Here is a 24765-nt window from a genome sequence, read left to right on the forward strand (position 1 = left end):
GGTCAGACTAATGCCTCTGCTCTGCGTGCCAGTTGGCAGTCGGAGCAGACTGGGCACTTGTCTGGACTCAAGCTTGAGGCAGGATTTCATTGGATGTAAGGGAAGACTGGGCAGCAGCTTGCGGTCAGCAGTGAAAGGCTCTGCATATCAAATGTTGCTTTCATCCACTTCTCTGGCATCACTTTCACTGTCTCTTTTTCTGATGCTTAAACAACAGGGAGCCTCGGGATTGGACGTTCTCGCTTCTTTCATCTGAGCCTGCGGACACACTGTAAAACACTGACGGTTCTGTTTGTTTCCCTCACACTGAAAACAGATCTGATTTAGTGTTGCTGTGTGTTTACATGCTAAAATTAGCTGTAGTTGATTTGTAACGGAAACAGGAGTCTCTGATGCATTAAAGTATCTGTAAAACTGCAGCGAACACATTTAAAAGGAAAGATACATTCTCAGTAAACAGGGATTAATCATAAACTGTATTTATTTACTATATTTTAAAGTTAAGTTGGTGTTTTTTTACTTTAACAAACAAATAGGAGGAAGAAGTGTGATGTCTAAATCCTCACTGACTCAGAGCCGTTTGACACACAGCAGGTTGTCTGCAGATACCGCAGATTTTTCATTTAACAGCTTTAATTACCACATATGAAGCGAGTTTATACCAATTTTGGGATTAATCATGCCAAAAGCTACAACAAGGTCCTTGTGGTGCCACCTGTTGTAGCATAATTTATTTTATTTTTTTTACGATATCTCTCAGCCCTAAAGCTGCAAAGCTGTTCGGATCACTCTCCGCAGGGAGCAAGGTTCATCTAAAAGAGTTGTTTATCCGAAAGCTGTGTATGAAATGAAGTGATTTTTAGGCATCTTTAGCATTAGGCAGGCTTCTGGCTCTGATCTGAAACATGTTTATACTGAACTTAAGATCTTAAAAATACAGATTCAAACAACAACTATTTAAGAAGCTGATTTAATAGCTGAAATAATATCATAATTAAATATGGAAAAAGTGGTTTTACACTTATATAAGACATATATATAAAATGTTATAGTGTTGGATGTCCAGACTAAATGTGGGTGAAGTTTCAAATCTGTAGGTAAAAGTATGTTGGAGTAATCCCGAGGCTTCTTTGGCAAGACAGTGAGGTGAGAGAGCTTCTTCTGATCCGGGGGAAGAACCCTGTTTCCGGCGTATTTGTGACGTCAGACGGTGATGCAGCAAAAAAGAGACCGAAAAGAATATACTCCACTGGCAATGGGAAAAGAGACAATCAGCATTTATTAGTGGGTCTTCCCGGGTCTTAAAAACCTGCGTCAACGCTCTAATTTTGGTGGGAAAGGAGTAAAAGGGAACATAATTACGTTTTTTTCTTTAAATATCCATCTTCAGGTGAACAAATGGTCAGGGTGCAACAGACTGTTTTGACCAACATACTAACCCACTACTGGTTCTGATCTTGTCTTATTAAAGAGGGGGTATTATGCTGTTTCACATTTTAAGACATATATTTAACTTTACAATGTTGGATGTCCAGACTAAACGTGGCTGAAGTTTCAAATCTGTAGGTAAAAGTATGTTGCAGTAATGCCCAGGCTTCTCGGCTCAGGCTGCAGGCTGCTGTGAACGCCAGGTTTCACACAGTTTTTTCTAAACGCTGCACTTTGTGAAGTCACAAAGTGCAGCCTCAGGAGGCTTCGGCGAGCTGGCCAATCAGAAGAAAGTGGGCTTGTAGGGGCGGAGTTTCTTAGAGGGACAGAGCTGACTGAGTCGTTTCAGGCAGAGGCCTGCACAGAGCACCAGTGTGAGAAAAATGATAAGTGTCTTTTTAACTGTAAATTATGCTAAGCTACTCCACAGGTATCACAGAATGAAATATGAAGCTTGAAATTAGCATAATAACCCCCCTTTAATTAATTACGACAGGTGAGTAATGTTTTCTCACTGGCTGGAGAGGACTGCAAATTAAAACACTGAATAGCCAACATCAGGTCACGTGACTTGTAATAATAATAGGAAAGGTCTCCAACTGTTGGTAAGCCACCTGCAAAAGTGCCAATTGTGCAAAATCCACTGGACGTTTGTGCTTCACAAAAACAGTAATTTACCGGGGTTGTGTGAGGTGATGACATCAGCGAGCTGCTGCTCGGGGACCGGCTCCTGCTTGTTGTTGTCTTCGTCCTGGAGTTTATCCACCATGGCGATGACACAGTTGAGACATTTGGCCACGTTTGCCCACACCCTGTCCTGAAAGAGCCGAGGACACAATCAGCAGTCAGAACAGCTTCAGTGATCACACACCTCTGTCTTTTTCTAGCCCTGTTTTGAATAGTGATACAGAGGCAAACCAAAACCATTGTTTCCAGCTTCTTATTCTGCGCTCCAACTTTTGAAAGACGAATGGACGCTTTCTGTTTTCTGTGTGTGTGTGTATTTAAAATTTAGATTGTGAATTTTTGTCTTGGTTTCTTGAAAAATACGGTTTCAACATGCTAAAACAGTGAGGAATATTTTGAGGGGTAATTAGGCATTGGTTTGCAGAAATCGTGATATCGCCTGCTGTCAGCGAGACAGACGCTGTCCTCACAAACAAACAAACAAACCAGCAGACACAAACTTCAGTGAAAAGAAGCAGCGTGGCTTTGACTCAGCTAAGGATACCACCAAATACTCAGCTGTTTGTCAGGACGAATGCTTTAAAAACTTGAGATTATTTGCCAGAAAAATTCTAAAATTTGTTATACAGTAATAGTTACCTCCATGTGTGACTCCTCTACCATGAGTACAGCAGTAAAAATAACAATTTGTCACATTAAATAAAAAAAATAATCAAATTCTAACAAGACTTCTTTATAACTTTGCCAAACTCACCCATTCCTCCTCGTCGTACTCTTTGTGGTGCGGTATGGAGTCATGCTTCGTCGACAAAGGCGCACCTTCTCCTCCAGCCGTGGTTTGTAATCCTTCCACATTATTACACATCACTGTGCTCTCAGTGGCCGGCGTGGCTGGACTGTGGCCTGGCAGTCCCTGCACTGGGCTCTGATTCTGCTCATTGCTCTGCTGGATGTGGCCTTGATGTTGGCCTCCCTGCACCGGAGTCTGCTTCTGGTTCTTGGAAACGTACCCGGGCCTCGCCGCGTGCAGAGCGAGCAGCGCACTCTTCACCAATTCATCCTTAAGTGTGTGAACAAATTGCTCTGTCTGAGAGAGAAAGAGAGATTGGAAAAAGTTATTGCGGGACAGCAAAACAAATGAAAATTTAGGACGTTGAAAAAGCAAAAGAGACGGAGGAAGTGAGAGATTTAGAGGAGAAATTGTCACATTGGCGAGGTGAGTGGGTGGAAGAAAAAAACACTGTTGAAAGAAGGTTGCTATTTACAGGCGAAGCGAAAAGAAACGAGGAAAATAAACACCTTCCTTCACCGTAAAGATGCTGCTCTCCATCACCGCAGCACAGCCGGTGAGCAACAAAAACAGCAACAAACAACAAACAATTCAATTACTCCTCCTCCAGCCAGTTTCTCCGAGGAGAACACCTCCTTTGATCTCAAATTCACCAGCTACTGTAAGATGATGATGATCCCGACTCCAAGGAGCCTCACGTCGCTGCTGCCACTGTGTAAAAAATGATAAAGGCTCTCCAGTGTAATTGAGTTAGCACTGCAATAAGCAATTTTATTACCGCAGCAAAATGCAGTCTGATAAAACACGGGGGCTGGCCTTCAATGAAAAAAAAAAACATGCGAGGTCATTATAAGCATACAGTATACTCGCTGCACAAACACCCTTTTCCTGCTCCCGCCTCTCTGATGTCGACTGAATAGTGGGCTTGTTGAGGCTGCCAGAAGTAGAGGAGAAGGCTTAGTCAGCAAAGAAGCGGATAACTGTGGAAAAGAACCCCAGGCCAGTCCTGTCCTATGACTATAGATGCTTTATGTGGATGCTGAACAGAAGCCATGCTGAACTTTTTCTGGCTTTTGACCCTGTGACGGCCCACCCCTCTGGCTTCATGTCATTCATATGCCTGCCTTACACTACTGGCATTCATTTCTGTGTGTTTGTGTGGACAGGCCTGAGTCAAGGATGTAACAAACACCTTTAAATAAAGCAATGTCAACTCGGGACTCTTTACAACATGTGTAAATGACCTATCAGCAGTTTGTCACGTGTCTGATCGTGCTGTTTGCATAATTATCTACAAAGAATAATATAAGAAAAAAGCCATAAGCTTGAAAAGGTGTTAGAAACATCATTAGTGCAGCATTGATGTTGTTTTTCTCCTCTATTATAATCTTATCTTGACATCTCTTGTTTGTCTTTATGTTAGGTCGTGACCTCCATGGCGGGAATAACTTTCAAAAGGGATTCGAGCTACAGAAGAATTGTGACGCACTCTGTTGAAGGGAAGCTTTGTACGTTCATCAAAGAAGATCCTTTCTGTCATGTTAAGCACTTGTTCTTCTGCTGACGTGTACACGTTCTGTACTCAAGATGCACAGATACCTGTATGAAAAGAGACTGATTGAACTTGTTTACTGAAGTGAAAGTGAATAAGCACATACTCTGAAATGGACTCACAGTGTAAAAGAAAAAAAGTAATCATCTGAAGGATGTGTACCAGCAGTGTCCGTGCAACGCTAACCGAACCTTGAGTCAGATTCTGGAGACCGTTAGGGCCTGTGTCCACTAACAGTGGTTTTTGCTCTGGCAGCTCCCACAATGTCAATTTCAGAGTGCTTCTTACCGACATGTTTCTCTGTATGCTTAACTGCTGTTATTCAAAGCCATTTCACAAAGAATATAGAAAAACAATGGAAAGAAATCGCTCTACACCTGGAAATTGTACCCTCGCAAAAACCAAAGGATTAGCTTCTCCTCCGCCATTGTTGTTGACAAAGTTGATATCAGAAGTCTCGCTCCTTCTAAATTTGGATTGGTTGTTGAAGGAGAAGTGACATTGACAAGTGCTGCGGTGTTCCAAAAGTTGAACTATTTTCAAATGCGAGCGCTGTGAGCGCAGCGACATAAACAGGGCGTTTTTGAGCCTAGGACACTGAGCGCTGAAATCGCTGAACTGTGTTAGTTTAGTGTAAAAAAATAAGAGCTGCCAGTGCAAAAGCTGCCTTTAGTGGACACAGGCCCTTAAACTTCAATCATTCTGACTTAAAGCCCCCCTCCAGTGAAAATCAAGTGATTAACCTTGTAAACATCTCCATGTGGTGTTTTTCATTTTAAAACATATCAGGGACAACATAAGCAGTCATCTCCATGGCTGGGCCTGTCTGCTTTTAAACTGCAGTGTACCAAGGACAGGCTGAACAACACGTTTTCAGATTGGCAGGTTTGAGATGTCACAAACCTAAGGAGCCAATCCCGTTAATGGACAGGGTGATGCTATGCATATCATTATGTGAAACCTATGGCAACCACTTCGGAGACGCGCGAGCCAGCTGTCACCATCAGCGTAATTTTTGCAAACTCACCACTGACTACTCACGTTAACGTTACTACTACTAATTACCACATTTCAAGCTAGCAAAGTTTCTACAAGTTGCCTCTAAGCGATGGCGGAGACGTGTTTTGTTTTCGGCTGTAATTTTCCGGAAGGAGAAATGAGTACATAGTGGGCGGGGCCTATGCAGATGCAGGAGTTTTTAATGAGGGAGAAGGAGGAGATGCCTTGGAAGGATTTTTACGAGGTAATTAAACATATTTTGCAGCAAAACATATCAGACACAATTTATTATTTCAAGCAGAACATTTTATATATCTTAAAACGAGACTGAGCGGACACTTCCTGCATCTACAGCCTGATTCAGTCATTAAGATAACAATACACTCTACCATCTCAGCGTAACTGTTCTGCTCTTCATTTAAAAAATATGATAAAGACTGCTATCCACACGAAATGGCCCATTTGATCAATGTTTGAGCAGCAGAAGCAAATTATGACTACACTGAAAACACCACTGTGTTTAATTCATATCCATTTTAATTGCCCTGCATGGATCTAAATGAGTTCCATTACTGTAAGTCAGTGATGTGAGAGCTGAAATCTATAGATAAGACTACATGTGTAATTGCCTGAGAAGGAGCATTTCTGCTGGAACACTAATCTGTGATGCACACAAAGAAGTAAACATCACTTTAAGATAAAAATGTCCAAATGACTAAACAAAAAAAAAAGGAAGGGCCATGCTTGAGTCAGCAACCGAAACACTTCACAGGCACTGGGAATTCAACATGTAAATTCATATTCAAATTGAACCCTGCTTATCTGACCTCGGTGTTAATTTGCAATCTATGAGAGCATGTATTATTCATCATTTCCCCTGAGACGAGTGAACAAAACCACACACTGTGTTTAAAACAATCTGGGACATATTTGCACTTCTTAACCGCAGGGTCACAGATCGCATGTGTTTGACTATGCAAGTGTTCATACAGTAACTTTTTATGATGCCGAACTTATTTCCTGTACGATGAACTTCGTGCAGCTTCTTGTGGGTAAAAGGGAATTGGTTATATAACAAATCAAAGCTTCTTACTCCTGAATATTAAGCCAAAAACAGAGCTTGTATGCTCTCAGATCAGGAGACACTGTAATGGTACACTTTACTGCAGGAGACGTATAGATATTGTGTTCAAACTGAAAATAAGAGGTGCACTCTTTTAGGAAAAGGAAAAGCATTGCAGTTTTATTTTCTTACCGAGGCTAAGCCAATGCAACTCTGCTCCATCACCTGAAAACTACTCCTTAGTGTAGCTCACCCACACCCACCTGTTTTAGTGATCTGAACCGCCGAAAAAAATCCCTCGGGAGAATTACTGTTGCTCTCTTTCTTCAATATATCTGCTGATAAGACTCTGACTGAGCAGAAGTGCAAGTCAGAACGAGCCTCTGTGGAGTCCAGCTGCGAAAAAAATAAGTTACGTTTGATCTATAAAAGGAGAAAACTGAAGGAATCTATTCACCCTGATTTACCCTGCAGGATGAGGCGCATGAGGTAAAAATAGAGCTGTTTTTACTCGATGCATCTTCACATGAGGGATGAGGGGAGGCTGAACGGATAGAGCTGGTCAGATTCCAGCAGCATTTGGCTGTAAGGACACTTACTCACCATGCGTGTACGACCTCCACACAATATATAATTGAACACAATCATGCAAAGACGATCAAGCACTGCCCAGGTTACCCTTACAGCGGAGATAGATCTTCGGACACAGCTGGAAGGAGGAGAGGAGATGTGTTGCCCTTTCACCGTGATTATCATCAAAGTGAAATTATCATCATCATCAACAGACACATCATCATATATATGAAGCAAAAGCACATCTGACGTGTCCAACACCAGGCAGACTGGCCCAGGAAAAAGAAATAAAGAATAAAAAAACCACATCATGCTTTGAGTCAGGTGGTCTGAACCAAAAAAAGGAACAAGAAAGAGGCAGCGAGTTCTTGATAAAAAAAAGCTTCTTACATCCCCCTGATTTCTCTGCAGGTGTCTCATGTTTCCCAGATTCTGTGTAGGTGTGACTGAATGTCTTTACTGGAGAGACTTCAAACACACTCCAGAGACACCTTCTCAAACGCACCTGCCTTTATTTATATGGCTGTAAGAAAGATATCAAAAATCTGCCTGACCTTAAATCTAAGTATGGATTGTTTTTGATGTAGTGTGTGTATTTCTTTCCTCTGTTAATTCCCAAGTCCCCCTGAAATTTAGTGCTTATCTACAAATATTAAGAAAATAGTGAAATATGGCCGTTACAATTCCTACAGCCAGAGGAAGGGTATTCTAAGAGCTTATTTTCTAACTCTCACAACAAAGACAAAGGCGTTAGCTAACAGTCAGTTAGCTTAGCTTAACGCAAAAAGTGGAGACAAGGAGAAACAGTTTTTACACAGTGATTTTTTCACAGATTGAACAGACAGGCTTTAAAATGTCAATTATTGAGATTGAGAGGTTCTGCTGGGCAGATTTTATTATATCTAGACTGAAGCTATCGGTTTTCTCATGATACCAGTCTTAACGCTAAAGCTAAGCTAACTGGCTGCAAGCTAGGCCTTTATATAAAATGAAAGAAAAGAGTCTGATAATTATCTTCTCATCTATTTCCTGCCAGGATACATTTCCCAAATATTTCTGTAAGTGCTTAGAGATTAATCTGTGATTCATAAAAGTGACTAATCTCGACCTCCCAGTGAGCACCAACCGGGATTTCTACGTTGAAATTTGGTTGATGACGGGTCAAAATCAGTTACGGTTACGACATTAACGTGTCAGGAAACACTTTTTTTTTTGCTTTTGCCTTTATTTATAGGACAGCTTAAGAGAGACAGGAAATATGGGGAGTAAAGTGGGGGATGACATGATCACCAAATGATCAGCATACCAGGAGAACTGCTATTAGTGCATTCAGGACTGTAGCCTCTATACATGGGGCACCTGCTCTACCAATTGAGCTAAACTAGCAACCCAGAAAACACACAAACACTGCCTATATATATATGGTGTTTGCGGACCTCCCTATTTAAATCCATTACAGTTGATGTTAGAGGCGCCTCTTACAGATAGTACTATATGACAGCTATGCAGCTCGAATCCCTCTTCGGGAGTACTAACTTTTGTGAGACTTTTCTTGTTTTTTCTGTGGGTACACATGACACGCACGTCTTTTTGTGGGGTTCCATGGAATGTGTCCTAAGAGAACTACAACTAGATCGTCATTGAACATTGTCTGTGTATAGGCACGACAGGTACGCTTTTGTGGTACGTGTTCTACTTTTTCTCAGGGTAGATTTTTTGTGTGCAATACATTCGTATGATAATCAAAAAATGATCTCATGTGTTACTTAATTAATTATGGATGTCAGCTGTATCTTATCATGTGGATGTCTGTATGTATTTAAGATGGCGACTCACAAATGCCTTTACAAGTGGTATGTGGATCTTTTTATATATTTTTTAAATACTTGATTGTTTTGGATCTAGCACCCACTGGGGGATGTGTGTGTATTTAATTTTTGCAGCGGCAGTTCAACAAACTCATTTTGAATGCAGCTCTTGTGAGATTGAATCCAACTCCACTCGTGTTTGAAATAATATTTGCGTTGGTGACAGTGGTGCACTGCTCACTTTTACAATCATTTTAGCTGCTAAATATACGGTATGTTGGATGCAACTTGAAAACTGCCGTTAATATGTGTGTGAACGTGCGATAATTCTTGTGACAGAAGCAGATTTCCTGCCGATGTCAGTGAAAAAAACTTTCACTTTTGAACCAGGTTTGAACGTCTTTTCAACGGTGGCCATGGTCGTCTTTTAAACGTCTTTTTTAACGGAAAAATGCTCACGTGTGTTAGCATGCTTGAACAAGTAAGATCAACCGTATGCAAACCTAGACATATTACAAAGAGAATGGTCCAGAGCTAGTAATGAGAAACTTTTGTAGTGATTTCTTGCTATATATATTAAAATATTGATTGATTGTGTGTGTGTGTGTGTCGTGATGGATAACCAGATGCTGAGGAAGAAATGTTGATAGAAATGTGCCCTGTTGTTCACGACTGCAGGCTTTGATGTTTGAAGAAAGTGATGTCCCTTTACATCAGCTTTTTAAACACACACACAAACCCACACACAGTTTCACACCTCCACTGCCCCGAAACCACACGCACACACACACACACACACACACAGACACAGCTTGAGATTTTAATCAGAGAGCAGCCCTGCGAGTGCTGACCAGGCCAGGGGTTTACTTGGCCACTGTGTGCGTGTCTAATCAAGGATGAGAGGAAGTGGTGACAGAGCGAATGTACCAATTAAGCGGGCTGATTGCGCTCTATTCCTCTGTGGCAAAAACAATCTCTCCCACAACAGATTGCAATCTGACAGCACCAGATGTAATTCATTAATTATACTGATAAAAATGCCTCAACTCCATAAACCTCCATGTTGCTGTTCACTTTTGTTAGTTTGGCATTTTTATGATGACTTATGGATTTTTCCTCAGGTTGTCTCTTTAGTTTGTGCATGTGTGTGTGTTCAACTGTGTCGAAGCAACAGCTGGATTTGAATGTAGTTTGAGAATTTATACATTTTGTGGTTTTGTGTGCAGATAAACAAGTAAATCAATATTACAGGCGCGGGTACGAAGTCACAGAATAACTCCTCTAAGGGGGTAATCATTTGGATTGTCGCAGTCAATACATTCACCTGAATAGTGGTCGGAGCTAGTTATAGGCTCAGAGGCAGAACCCCTAAGCAAATAATGAAGTTATTTAAAGAGGAATTTGGTTCTGAAGCAGCTCGCAGCAGTTGAAGTTAGATCTAAAAGGCTTCAGTATTGGGGTCAAGAGGAATAAAGGGACAGCTTAGACAGAAGTGAGGGTTGGTGGAGGGTTTTTTGGGGGCTGCCTCACCTTGTCAGAAAGATTCTTGAGTGCATCCCTCAGTCCAGACGAAGAGTGCTCCTGTGCCGCTGTGAGGAGCTGGTCTGCTAAGCTTGTGATGAGGGGCTGGAGGAGGCTCATGGTGCTGAGGACCTCCTGAGCTTTGGCTGTGTGCTCTGGAGAGTAGTAGATGCACTGGTAGGCAGTGCTGAAGCTGTAGTGAAGGACAAAAACACATGCATTAGGGTTAGCTGTGACAGATCTCACTGCTGTTTCATGGTCATAGGTTAGAAACAGGGCTGTTAGTAAAATTCATATTTTCATATGTGAAGTTTTTTGAAAACTGATATTTAGGTAATTCTGTGTGCTTGTATTATGTTGTATATGTATTTCTGTATTTTTCTACCACACCCACACATGTGTTTAATATTTTCTTCACATGGTTTGTATTTTTTAAATTTTGTGTGAAATAAATAAAGTAAAGCAAAGCAACGTAAATTAAAGTATAGCACTGTGAAGTAAAGTAAACTAACGCAAAGTAAAACAACGTAAAGTAAAGTAAAGTAAAGTAAATTAAAACAACGTACAGCAACGTAAAGTAAAGCAACGTGAAGTAAAGCAACGTGAAGTAAAGCAACGTTAAATAAAGTAAAGTAAAGCAACGTAAAGTAAAGTAATGTAAAGTAAACAAAGCAATATAAAGTAAAGTAAAGCAACGTAAAGCAAAGCAAACAACGTAAAGTACAGCAAAGCAACGTAAAGTAAAGTAAAGCAACATAAAGTAACGTAAAATAAAGCAACTAAAGCAAAGCAACATAAAGTAACGTAAAGCAACGTAACGTAAAGTAAAGCAACGCAACACAATGCCCAGTAAAGTAAAGTCAAATTAAATGCAGTAAAGTAAAGCAATGTGAAGTACAGTAAAGCAACGTAAAGTACAGCAAAGCAACGTAACGTAAAGTAAAGCAACTAAAGCAAAGCAACATAAAGTAAAGTAAAGTAACGCAACGCAAAGAAACGTAAAGTAAAGCACAGTAAAGTAACGTAAAGCAACGTAAAGGAAAGTAAATTAAGTGCTGGCAAAAACTAGCAAAATAGAGAGAGTCTGTCTGTTAGTGCTTTTCTTTTCTGCTGTTGGGAAAAAAAAGCATTGCTGATTTCGAAATATATTTTCTCCATGCCTTTGCTTTCTGTGGAGCAGATGATGCAATAAACCTGGTTGCTTTGTGCACTAAACTGTGGCAGCTCTAAACCTCACACACAACACCTACGTTAAGCCAGAGCATCACGCTGTGAATAATAAGCGTAACCTCCCCTAACCGCTAGCAATTGCACCTAATTGTATTGACCTTGCATCACAGGTGTAACTCAGATACTGACTACAAAGATAAAATTAAACACACACAGAATGGATTTTAAGGACAGGGACTCAAAAAATGTTATTTTACAACAGTAGTAAGCCTCAGAACAACTCCTTTCTCATCTGATCATAAACATGTTGTCGAGCGGTTATTCATCATTGTCGAACAGCTATTCATTTTGTTGAGGTCATGTAATGACAAACACACAAATAACAGGTTTAAGCATTTTGTTATGGAGCACTAATTTTCTCAGCTCATTCCATTATGTGTTGCTACTTTTGCCGTCTAGAAAATGCTCTGCAATCGACACTTTCCAGGTACCCAGCCTGACCTGTCAAATCGAACCTGCAGTCCAATGTCAACCCAATTTTCTCTTTATGAATAATTAATCCCTTTTTCATTTCTAGGGAGCTATTTAATCTCAGACAAAAACACCTCTTGTCAGCTCATAGATTCAGGGCAAATCACTCCAATCAAACATTCTCCGCGGGTGAAGTTCCAGTGACTTTCAATGAGTTTCCGCTGACTTCCTGCCATCAGATGCAGCGTGGAGCGAGGCAGTCATTTGCAACCCTCGCAGCTAGTTTAGAGTCAGCTCTGCAAGCCTCAATGTAGGCCAGAGCCCAGAGCCAGATCCTGGGGCATAACTGACATAAGAGAGACGGAAAGAGAGAGAGAGAGATAGGGGAAGGGAGGGGCAAATACAAAGGGCTGCATTAATACAGAATTCTCTGCAGCGCTCACAATACTTCACAGCGAGGGAAAGAAAGTGCTTCTTTAAAGTCCCCCTGTGTCAAACAGCTCTACCTGATGTATCAATAATCCTGGAAATCTGAAGGCCTTAGGAAATTAGGCGAACCGCTGTAGGTGCTAGCCACTAACTATGTCTTTGACTGGCTTTAAAATCTTGGCCTTGTCATTACAGCTAATGAGCTCCCTGGAGGACAACCACCCACAAGTTCAAAGCTAATCAAAGGAATCACTACGAGAGAGGGAGAGAGAGAGAGAGACAGACCACCACCATTTCTGCTTGCAAACTTCTGTTATCCCCTCTCCTTTAACCGTACCTTCAAATGCTAAGACCTCAGCCACAGAGAGGAGCATAATTGAATAATCTCCTGCAACAAAGTAAAGTCTGTAAAACCCCTTTCATCCTCTGTGAGCTTACATTCGTCTTATTACATTACGCAGAACTAAAGAGAAAAAATCCTACAGGGCTGCAACAGCAGAGATACACCAGAGAGGAGGCAAAGGAGGAAGTTGTTGGAAGAGGACAATTGGTTCTGCGAGTGAGATTCAATAACAGCCCTGTTGACTCATAAGTACAAATCCAATCCCATTAGGGAGCATATGCAGGCAATAATGAATGCTGGGACCTGCCACCTGATGCTAGAGGACGGAATTGATCCCCTCTAAGGCTGGCGAAGGCGAGGAACTTTAATTGCCTCATCAGCATTGCTGTCAGTCCGAAAGGAGCTAGCAAGACAGCAGGACATGCCGAGATATTAGAGCGAAAATCTGTGAAAGGAAAGTTGATGAAAGGCCAAAGGGGATGAAGCACACCAGGAACTGTTTGTCTCTTTAAGCCTCAGGTATGTTTTCCATGCCTGATGGCACACTGGGTTTATGAAAGTGGAGATATTCTGATGCTAACCTTCCTTCCCGATCCGACCCGATATCAAGTACTCCTCTGATACTAGTGTGTAAGGGTGTGAATCTTTCAATATCTCACTATTCGATTCAATTTCAATTCTTAAGGTCAACATTCGATCCAAAACAGATTCCCAATTCATAATCACTTCCCTATTTGTTACAAAGGGGTGCTTATTTCAGGATTTACTCCAGTCTGCTGTGTGCTAAAAAAACCGCAGTGGTAAATTATTATATGACATTAAAGCCCAGGAAATTGTGTTCAACATTCAAGATGTTTAGTACTTGTTGTGAATTTTCAATTACTTTAACTGTAACTGTAACGCAGAGAGCTAGCTAACGTTAGCAGCGCGACTGAGTAGCCAGGGCGCACGACAAACAATGCATGCACGAACTGGCTGGTGGTGAAAATGTACTGAGGATGAAATAAAAAAACCTTTATAAAAATCGATTTTTGGAAGTTTCAAATTGGTTAAAAAAAATAATGAATTAAAAATATATACACAATATTGGCGGAAAAGACTGATTGTTGACATTTTTGCTAACTTTGACTAACACTTTAGTTTTTGCTTGCACTACACTGTTTATGTTTGTTATTATCAAATGATAATTCACCTGAAACCAGGTGTTTTTTTCAGGAGGACTAACTGGTTCTGGTATTAGTTTGGTACGTTGACTGGCGTACTCGTGAGATCTGATTCCAAATTTTTGGCGGTATCGGAGGCAGATACCGATGCCATGAACAACTCTATATATTAAAACTGTTTCATTAGATTCTAATATAATCCAACAACCCTGCAAAAAAATAGTCCCTTTGTGGAGTTTTCTTTGGCTGAATGTCAGGGAGGTGGTGATTGACCCCTGAGGTAACGTCTGATGCCATAACTCGTGGTGTCATTGGAGTGCATGACATTAATAAATGAGTACAAGAGAAAAAATCCTCCCACCGTTGGCAGGACTTCGCCTGAAGCTGACTCACAGCACACCTGAACCCACAGAAGGCCTCCTTCTTCTGAAAGCCTTTACTTTTGATTAAAGGAGCTCCCTGAAGAACTTGTTATTTTCTTGATCGTTTCATGCTGGACCTATTTCATGTTGGAATCTAAATGAATTTCTTTAAGTTAAATCGTGTTCTTATACAGCTGCCATTTGATCACACCATTCAGAGTGTTTGCCTTTGCCTTGTAGCGCTGTATTATCTGTAATGATCAGAACGAAAGTGGAAAATCCCTTGAAAATAAAGGAAAAGATTAGATGGCTGTTTGTGTTGGAGTGTATATAATTTGCAGATTTCTTTTAACAAGAGAAGCGATAGTGGATTGGTTTTTACACCAGGGCTTTCTTTTATTGTCTACTGCATAATAACCTCTTTGATATTTATAATGTGTAGTGAGCCATTTGTCCAGTGACTGCGTAAACTTTTAAGTCTGCATGTTATTTATGAATATTTATGTGCGTGCACCGCAGTCCTGAGAGACTCGTTAGGTTACATTTCATACATGCACTATAGAGCATTTCAAGTGAACTGGTTTTCATGGTTTTTCATACAAAACGGACAAACTAGTGAATAAAACACACTAAGTACACATCGGTGTAGAAGGCTGCCGTTGGAGTGTTTCAACAATAATGACGCACAAGGTCAAAGGCAATGATGAAATAAAGACTGTTGTTATACTTACAGAGAAGAAAACTCCTACATTTGTGCAGGAGAGATTTCTAATTTGTCAACAAATTGTATATACCGTAAAATCTGGAATATAAGTCGCACTGGAATATATATTGCAGTCTGTTTCTGGGGGAAATCCCAGAGGGGAAAAAGGTTTTCTATAGCTATTTATTAATAAGAAAAATGTGTGTACATTTTATTTATTTATTTTCATTTAACACACACACAAATTACAGCCTACCATCTGTTTTCGCCATGTCGAGTTTGCAATCCTGCTAGCTACCGGTGCTGTAGCTAGCGGTAGCTGGCAGCCTACGGGAACGTTGATTGTTGTGAGGACGGCGGCTGCAATGCCGATCATGACGGTGCATGTCCGTGATGAAGCGTTAGCAACAGCCAAGTTAGATTTCCTCGTAGCGATAGAAACAGCACTGCGGCATATTGTAAATAGGAGACGAAGCGACTTGGAACCGGACACAGTTTAATGTGGAGATGTGGAGTCACCACTTAACAACCGGATAGCAGCCATCGTCTGGGTAAAATACCGTAACACAATAACAGACCTCTGTGAATTTTATACTGGTATATTGGTTCTGCCGGTATATAGGACGCAGCCCACTTTTTAGATGAAAAAAAAAAGTGCGTCTTATATACTGAACTTTACGGTAACTTAAATGATCTCAAAGTGGAGCTACAATAGATGAAGAGGCTTATTTGTGCAGACTCCAAACCATGTTATCTTAATAGTTACCAGCCTACCTACATAGAGCTAGGGCTGCACAATCGAATATTAATCCCAATCACGACTGGCTTCCAACGATTGAATAAACATCATTGATCGCGACATTGATGTTTAAAATCGATGCTCCGCCCGTGGAAATCTTTCCTGCTTATCAAATCAAGCGCTCCCGAAAGTAACAGCCACTCCCCCAGGGGGGCCATCGAGAGGTTTTGGCTTCACTTTTGGGGGAGCTGGCATGTCATGGCATGAGGGCCTACCTTTGCGGTGGCAACAGAGACGGTCGGGAGAAACAAAAGTCATATGTCTGGAACAGAAGACGTAGAGCTGGTCTCCCGTAACAACCTGTCATCGGTTGTTTGGAGGTCTTTCAGCTTTTAGAGCAAGCGATGTTAAGCAAGACAAAATAAAATGCATGAAACCTGTGTCTGCGCCCTAAAGCAACACAACTAACTTGTTAAACCAGCTGAAAAACAAAGTGCAGCATGATGAGTGTGTGAAGGTCACGAGGAATAACATCGCTACTCCCCGTCCTTGTCCAGCGTCAATCAGACATCCATAGTCATAATCGTGCAGCTCTACTTAGAGCCACAGCCACCTGCTTGCTCAGAGTCAACAGTGAAGTGTAAATAATTCATTCATGTTTTGTGTGTCCAATATGAAATTTTTATCAGCTACTCTCCCACAAAGAGCTGATTAACTCACTACAAAGCGATCTGAAGATGGCAGGTTTGTTTTCCATCCACTGTGCCGGATCTACACGGCTTAACATTTCATGCAGTGCACACTGCTGAGTGCTCCCTCCTGAAGACAAATAATCCAATAAATACTGACCTGTGGCTGTGATGAACAGCATGATGAAGAACAGTAGAGTAATCTCATGACGGGAACAGATAGCTTCACTGGTTACATTTAAGAATGGTGTAAATTACCACATTTGTGGCTCACATCCAGTTTCATAACGGTAATCTTTAGTTTACACAGGCAGCGTAGAAAAATGGTTTTGTTCCCAGCGTGCCAGCAGTGACAATATTGATGCATGTAAGCTTTGTGAATGCAACCATTTCTGATGCCAAATTAACTTGTTCAGCATCAGAAAAAGACAATAAAGCCTGTTGGATGATCAGAAACAACAACAACTGAACTCATCAGGCCTTGGAGGTTGTTTGAGCTAGACTGCATTTGCCCGTGCGGCTCTCCCCCTCCTAGCTTCTTAGGTAAAGCTCCTCCAGACTGCATTAGATGACGTCAGCACATCAGTGAGGGAGGCAATGCTTTTAGAAGGAACTGATGTCAGACCTCCGCACACTCTCTGATAATGTATGATAATGGATTCCTCTTAATCCCACCTCATTTCCATGCACACCCTGGGTGCTCCACGCGCCTCCAGCCATGAAAATACCGAAGGTGTGCCGGCGCTCCCTCGGCACAATATGCACGCTGTACTGCGCTGACTGCGCTTTGTACCTGCTCTTTGACACAGGAAATTCATAGCCCTCCAGCTTCGTCTACTTCTGGTTTCACACAGAGCATCCGCATTAAACCTCTTTCCACATGCTCACATCTTTGTGCTGCAACACTTTATCTTGAAAGTCAAGTCTAGGAGGAGACTCAGGTCCTCCAACAGATTACTAAAACCAGCAGTTTGTCCAGGAAGAACTTCCTCCTCAGTTTTCCTAATGATCAATAGGAAATTGGTTATAACGGTAATGAGAGGGGGAAAACCACTGGGCCCAGAGGCCTAATTAAGCCAGCGTCTACAGCGCACAGCTAATTAATAGTGGAGAGAAAATTAATGAAGAGCTTGTGGCCGGCTGCTGACAGCCAGCAGGAGCAAAATGCAGCTACGTCAGCACAGAGCCCTGCAGCACTCCAGGTGACTGCCAAAGCCTCCTTTGTCATTTAGACAGCATGCTCTAACAACGGTGCTTTCACCAGGCCACTGCCACATGGCCACAATGGAAAATATAGCCTCCTATAGATACAGGACACAGGCTGGAAGATCTTTTAACTAGCAAGCTCCATCTGTTGTTGAATCCTCCGCTCGGCACTGATCTCACTTCAGTTCTCAGAATAACAGCCAAAGCTTTCCTCTGAGATGCAGACACAAGCTAGAATCCCTGATCTGAGACCAGATCTGCTGCCAGCCCTCCTCTCCATCACCAACAGAACCTGGAGCAGGCTGACTCCAGAGCAGGCAAAGAGCTAACAAGCTGCTGTCTATCAGCATGGAGTCGTGGGCACTGCCAATGTCCTGTCTCTGAACACATGCAGGAATCCTGGGAGGGAGTTACTTTGTTGGACAACATGCTGCTAGTCACATTTAATGTGAACATTCGCCCCAAGAGACTCTATTAACTGTGTGCGAGGTGGCTTCGAACACTTTCTGCGTCCCAGTCTGACGTTCTGCTCGACCAGGAGCTGACAGGGCCTCTTTCTTCTGTTTCAGAGGACACATGAAAAGAGGAGCTCTGCATAACACGGCAAAAAACATTTTTAACTGTATATCTGCTACTCCCATACATGCACAATAAAACACACTCACATAGGGCACATTAGGTACACTTCGTACCGTACCGAGTACGGTTGCCCCCCCCTCTGCTCTCCCCCGCCGGTCAGCTTTCACATTAATAATTTCGTTCTGTACCCGAGCACACTTGCGGTAGGACTCCGAAGCAGAAGGTGGCGGTAATGCACCTCAAAAACAAGGAGAAATAGAAGAGTATCATCAACTACAGAACATTGTTTATGTTGTTGTTCCAGTGTCGAAAAGCGTTCGAATCGCATGATCCGAAGCCCATACAATGGAGCCGACCTTCGCCTTTATTCTCCAGAACGATCCTCTCACCTACATTCCTATGGTATCAGCCATGGCCGTGCAGTTTAGAGGGAGATCGGCGGTGCTGCGCGCATACGCGGATTTCGGAGGAGATGTTATAAAAAGCAGTCCACTTCCGTGGTTTGGTACGGTTAGCTTTTCACACCTGATGCGGATCGTACCCGAGTACACATGAACCGTACTCGAGACCACCTTTTCAAGCGGACCCGGGCACGGATCAACGAACCGTGCTCGAGTACGGTACACAGTGTTCCCACTAATCAAACGAACCGGATTTTGGGGTCACGTGTACTCGGATCCGGGCCCGGGTCCTTCATGCGAAAGCCCCCATAAACACCATCGGCCCAGGTAGGAGAGAATCTGCATCATATATTCCGTTTAATCCGACTCCATAAAAGTGTGTTGCATCGTTATGCAGATTAGCTGAATAATTCAGAAGAGGCCCGTTAATGAAAGATTAGACCACCTCAGCACATCCACAGCTCCGTCTATAGGGTTCAATTAAAAACGGATAAAAATCCAGTGACTTTTAAAACAGCCATTTAAGTGGGACTGCATGCATTAATGAAAGATAAATGCTCTTGCCCTGTGTGTACATCTGCAGCCTTTCAGGAGGAATACTAAGTGTAGCTATTGATTAAACTCTTTCCCAGCCCATCCTGAGAGACAAACTACATTGCATACTCTGGTCATTGCCAAGTTTGGCCAATGCAGGTTTTTAATGGATCTGGAAAGCACCCCCCTCCTTCTCTTCTAGTGTCCAGGGAACAAAGACGAATCGCTCTTTTATTGCCCTCCTGGTAACACCTCTGTGCTCAGGTTTTCACCTTTTTTTCAGCCCTCCTCAAACTGTTTCCATCTCCTCTTTGATGAATTCATATCGCATTGAATAGCCAAGGCTCACATCTCAATGATTGTTCCCTTTCTTAATGAAATGTGATTACAAAAGGCTGCTTCTGAAAGGCGGGAAGACATACCGGGAAGTATAATGAGTCAGTGTGTGTGTTCAAGCACACGTGTCTTTGCCCGACTTAAATAGGCCGACTTTTAATGCAATTAAGTGACTCTCAACTGGACTTGCGCTCACATCGGGTCCCTGTGGGCGAAATATTTGGTCAGACGTTTAGTGCTTGCATAATAAAAACAAATTAAACCATGAAATAATGAATGTTCCTCATGTAAAGTAGACACGCACCTTCATTAAAACGACGGCGAACACTCGGAAAAAAAAATCACAGAGAAATGGACTTTATTCCTTTTTCCTAGCAATGACTGACAAATGACTGCACATCAGGTCAAACATGGATAAGGCTCAGCGCGGGGCCGCAGTCAGTTAGCCAGGCGGAAAATTGGAAAATTTAAGCTACAGTGAGTCATTAGCTAAGTCAAATATGAAACAAAAAGCTCTGACTCCCTGGAGAATTCTTTGTGAAGTCTAATCTCTCATTGGAAGAAAACAATTTCACCTCAGTGGATTCTCAAAAGTATGCTAACCTTATCATTGTCATGCTAGCAGATAAAACTGACCATCTTCAGCACATTCGCTTGTGCACGTCAGCGTAAAGAAGCCCTTTCTTTATTTTTTTTACTATCAGCACATGCCCCCAACTATTTTCCCATCAACTTATCCATTTCATACCCACACCTCGGCCCTCTCCATCTTCCCTCTCCTCCCCTCTTTCTTGAGCTGCAAACTCTGTAACTAATTGGATCTGGCATGGTCTGTAATGACTTTGCACTCTGTGGGGAGCTTTGGGAGAAATCACCCTTCATTTCTCCTGGCATCTATCAAGTGACCACATACTGAACTCCTGTGACATACACCTCCATCCTGCATGCAAAGGGCAGAGACTGCAAAATGTAGAGGATTCTGCTGATCTCAGGTTTGAGGAAGTCGTATGGATACGTGGCCCGAGAGTGCACTCTCAGTCAGTGTATGTGCGTATGCATTTATCTGTGTATCTGTGTGCATAGAACAATCACAGCAGCATAGTCTGCCTCTTTGAAAACACCCAGGAGGAACACGGGTTGTTTGAATTACCGTACAATTCGGTGTATGAGACCACTTTTTTTTCATCTAAAAAGCGGGCTACGTCCCCCACCAATATACCGATATAAAATGCAGAGAGAGGTATTTCATTGTGTTACATATTTGTGTGTTTACACAGATGTTAGGCTGTAATTTGTGTGTTTTTGAGTGTGTTTCAAATGAAAATAAACACAAAAAGTGTTGAAATAACTTGTCGACATGTTTTTATTAATAAATAGCTACAGAAAACCCTTTTTTCTTCTGATACCCCCCCAAAACAGACTGCGTCTTATATTCCGGTGTGACTTATGTTATGGATTTTACGGTAAGACCTTTGACGAAATATCACGATGGTTTATTTCTTAATGATGGTGTTTTGTTAGCCTGTTTATTTCTGGGCATGCTTTGTATGTTCATCTATTCATTCAAACCTTTATTTAAAGCTCCTGTGAGGAGTTTTCCGCTGGCTATGAAACAGAAATGAATTCTGATTACTCTGTACGAGCTACAAAAGCAAACCAGACCATCAGCTACAAGATTGATTATTTCTATATAGTTATCTTTAATGTCTGAACACGCTGGCGGGGGGTAGGTGTCAGACGAAGTGGTTAACTGCACGCTGCCTTTGTTTACATTTTCCAGGGCAGAAATTTAAAGTGAGTGATTCATATGACTGTTAAAGAAAGCAGGAGCAGATATTTTTAGTTAAAAACCACCACTTAAGCATTTACAGGACAAAATAAGCAAAGAGATGAGAGGAACGGCTTTGTCCACAGGGGGCGCCAAAATCCACCCCCAAAGTTCCTCACAGGAGCTTTAAGCCTCGAAAATCATTGAGGTTTCCTTCATTTGCAGCAACGTCGAGATACAGAAAATGACACAATAAAAACAACTTAGAAATTAGAGTGTCGATCCTGAGAGTGTGTTGTAAGTTATTCCATGTTTGGAGCACAAAAACTAAAGGCAGATTTTCTAAGTTCAGAGTAAACACGAGGGACTTGAAGCGTAAGAAAGTCAGTAGAACGAGTTTAGGATTTATAAATATAAGTGATTACGCCCCTAGTTAGAGAAGACCAACCAACTTTGTTATACAGAATACAATGATGAGTGTAGGGATCTCCAGTAATGAATCTAAGAGCAGAGTGACGATCCTGCAATCAAGCAGAGAGCTGGTTCACACCAACAGACTGAGCTCAATCTAACATGAAACCTCTGTGTGTCAGTGAGAAGAAAATCACACCTCATACAGTAACAATACTTATGGAAAATGTCCTCCTTCTTTAATAAAAGCTTTGGCTGACCACTTGGTTCTGAGCTAGATTGCTTTTTTAGTGTGAGCTCCAGGTGGCAGCTTGGTAGCTGTAGCAAGTGTGGCTTGCTTTTCAGTGACAACCTAAAACTCAACTTCAGGAGGTAGCCGGGAAAAAAGAACCGGTGCAGAGAAAGTTCTGACTGTAAAAGCCCTCTCCATCAAGCCTGGTGCCTGCAGTCAAATGGAGCTGTCACAGGCAGTGGAGTTCCAGTCTAAATTCACAGCATTGTTTGGCTGTAAGTAACTGTATGTGGCTGTGAAAATCCAGTCCAAAGGCCAGGGACACATTTATCCGTCGCCATCAATTATGCCCGGGTTAAATTCTTTAGTCAATACAAGCCTGTTTCCACCTCAGCCTGTGTCCCCTATTAAATCACCCACTCAACAACAGGGTGTATCGGGTTGTTTTTGTCGTACCTCTTTTTGTCTGCTTCGTATCTGCTGAGGAGACGCTGCAGGCCGCCACACTTGAAGCCCTGGAAGTGTGCTGCAGGGGCGCCGACAGTGATGATGTCATAGAATGCATCTATAAAGAGAGAGAATAACAGTGAGATGTACAGAGAGAGTACAAAACTCAGAAACATCGGCACTAAAGGGCCTTGAGGTAAGAAAAAGAGATTCAAATGAATTAATTATCGCAGCATTTAAATATACTTTAACTGAAGATTTCAGCTTGTTTTCTTTCGCTGACGGTCGCTTTCCTTTTTAGACTGTTTGCCTTCATCTGAGCGTCAAATTTTCACTTTTTTTTGAAGTTGTATCTGTAGTCATCGATCTTTTCTTTGTTTGTTCGGCCATAGTAGATTACTGTTTACTCACTAACACTTGCAGAGACCGGAAAAGCAGCCGCTTAGCTCCGCCTACCCTCTCAGGCAGACCAACCACTGCTGGGTGATGGAAGACCTGTCACTAACTGGGCGCCGCTTGGGATTTTTTCCATGAAAAACTCCACAGACTCCCTTATTCGGTTATAGATAGTAGGGATAGACTGATTATCGGCCGATTATTTTCTTTGCAAATTTTATTTAACTTTGTTTTATTTACTTAATAAAACTTCAGGAAGTTATTTATTTATTTATTTACATTTTCAGTTAACTTTATAAGAGATTCTGCTGACCCTGGGAACTCCCTGCGCTTTTTGTTTGTTTGTTTAATAAACATATGCTTAAAGGCATTTAAACAAAGTTAAGTGTTGGAGTTTGTATTGTTCAAAATTTTTACGCCAATATTTTCACTTTTACTGCAAATGAATATCGGCTCCAAATATCGGTTTTCTGCCTCCTTGACTACTAATAATCGGTATCGGCCCTGAAAAACCATATCGGTCTATCTCTAATAGATAGTGACTTAACTTAAATGAAAATCTTCAAGATTATTACTTTAACTTAATTTTAAAGTCCAAATTCTGCAAAATATCATCTTAAAGTGTTCTATTAACAATTAAAAGTACCTGATATGAGGATTTATTTGAGTATTAATTACATGTCAAAGTTGTAAGGTGCCTTTTATAAGCTGCACACAGTACTTCTAATCCCGCAGATGCACTGTATCTATGCACAAGTTATCCTGCACTCAGCCACTATATTACTTTTTCGGCACACATATTTCAAGTTGATTCATGTTGTGTCCACATCCCTCCATTAATAGTCATCCCGCGGTCTTAATGTAGCGTTAGTCCCATGTTGAACCAGAAGGACGGCCAATGTCACAGCGCTTTATTCCAATTTGCACACCGTCGTCAAAAGTAAATAAACACTTCACAGGCGGCTAGGTGGGCACGGGGGTGCTTACAACAGGCCTTGTTTTGAATGAGTAATGGATGAGGCCGACAATTAAATCAGGGAAAGAGGGAGGACGGAGAGAGATGCTGGTGGACGGGGGTTTATTGGGGTGAATATTTTGGTGTGGTTGAGTGCCAGGTCAGGTAATGATCACCCCCGGGGAAAGCGGCAGCCCACAGATCAGACCACAGGAAAACACGGCTTGAAAAATCGTTGAAAATAGAAATTAATGACACAACATAGCTCCAAGTGTTGCCACAGAGATATAAACGACATGCGGCCAACAGAATCCCGTCCCCTAACAACACCACAATAGACCAATAGCGGTTTGATGTGGGGGCTTCGCTGCTACCCACTGCTTCTTCCATTAATTATCCCTGTGTCTGGCCATGAGGCTCCCTGTCTGCCACATATTCGGCCCCTGGAGTTTTCAGACATCCAAGTTCCCTTAATTGGTTCTCCAACAGCACAAGTCCACTGAAATACAATGTCGGGTTTCAGAACATCAAGCCCGATGACCAATTTGTGCTTGATTTGCCTTCTCTGACTCTCACACCAGCTCTTTCTCAATAAATCAACATGAGAACAAGCTGTTTAAGCAGGAAGAGGAAGTTTGCTTTGTAAAAGAGGAAATTGATTGTGGCAGTCAGGATGAGTGGTTATAATTCATACTTAACCTGTTTCACAATCCTGTTTAACAATGACAAAACACCCTTTCACTTCAACCTAAATAGTGCGACACAATGCTTTTCAGTTGGGCTTTGCCAAGCTGAGCAGTTGTCATGTTGGAGACAGAAGACAGCCGTTCAGCCGAACAAATGAATACTGTTTGGAGCCTGACGCGTTTTTTTCCCCCCTCCAGATTTCCTTTTCTTGCGGGATGATAAATAGACAAGATGAAAATGAATGGTTTACCATTGTTGAGTGGATTGCGTAGCCCGGCTCAATGAAATGCATCACTCCAGAAAATCAAATGGAACAATAGAGT

General features: G+C 41.9%; 1 protein-coding gene across 6 annotated transcripts in view; it reads right to left on the reverse strand.

Annotated features, from left to right (window-relative positions):
• The window catches only part of inpp4b (inositol polyphosphate-4-phosphatase type II B), a 138481-nt gene that overhangs the window by 20919 nt on the left and 92797 nt on the right, over positions 1–24765 (reverse strand). For all 6 annotated transcript variants that reach the window (XM_069666285.1, XM_069666289.1, XM_069666283.1 and 3 more), the window contains 4 exons: positions 22414–22522; positions 10431–10614; positions 2870–3202; positions 2107–2245 (listed from right to left, as the gene is read on the reverse strand). In XM_069666285.1, the coding sequence (XP_069522386.1) occupies positions 2107–2245; positions 2870–3202; positions 10431–10614; positions 22414–22522 (765 nt within the window). The remainder of the gene's footprint in view (positions 1–2106; positions 2246–2869; positions 3203–10430; positions 10615–22413; positions 22523–24765) is intronic.

Source organism: Semicossyphus pulcher, unplaced genomic scaffold (assembly GCF_022749685.1).
Source record: "Semicossyphus pulcher isolate SPU_LCO1_2020_fin unplaced genomic scaffold, fSemPul1.0.p SCAF_17, whole genome shotgun sequence".
Taxonomy (NCBI): Eukaryota; Metazoa; Chordata; class Actinopteri; order Labriformes; family Labridae; genus Semicossyphus; species Semicossyphus pulcher.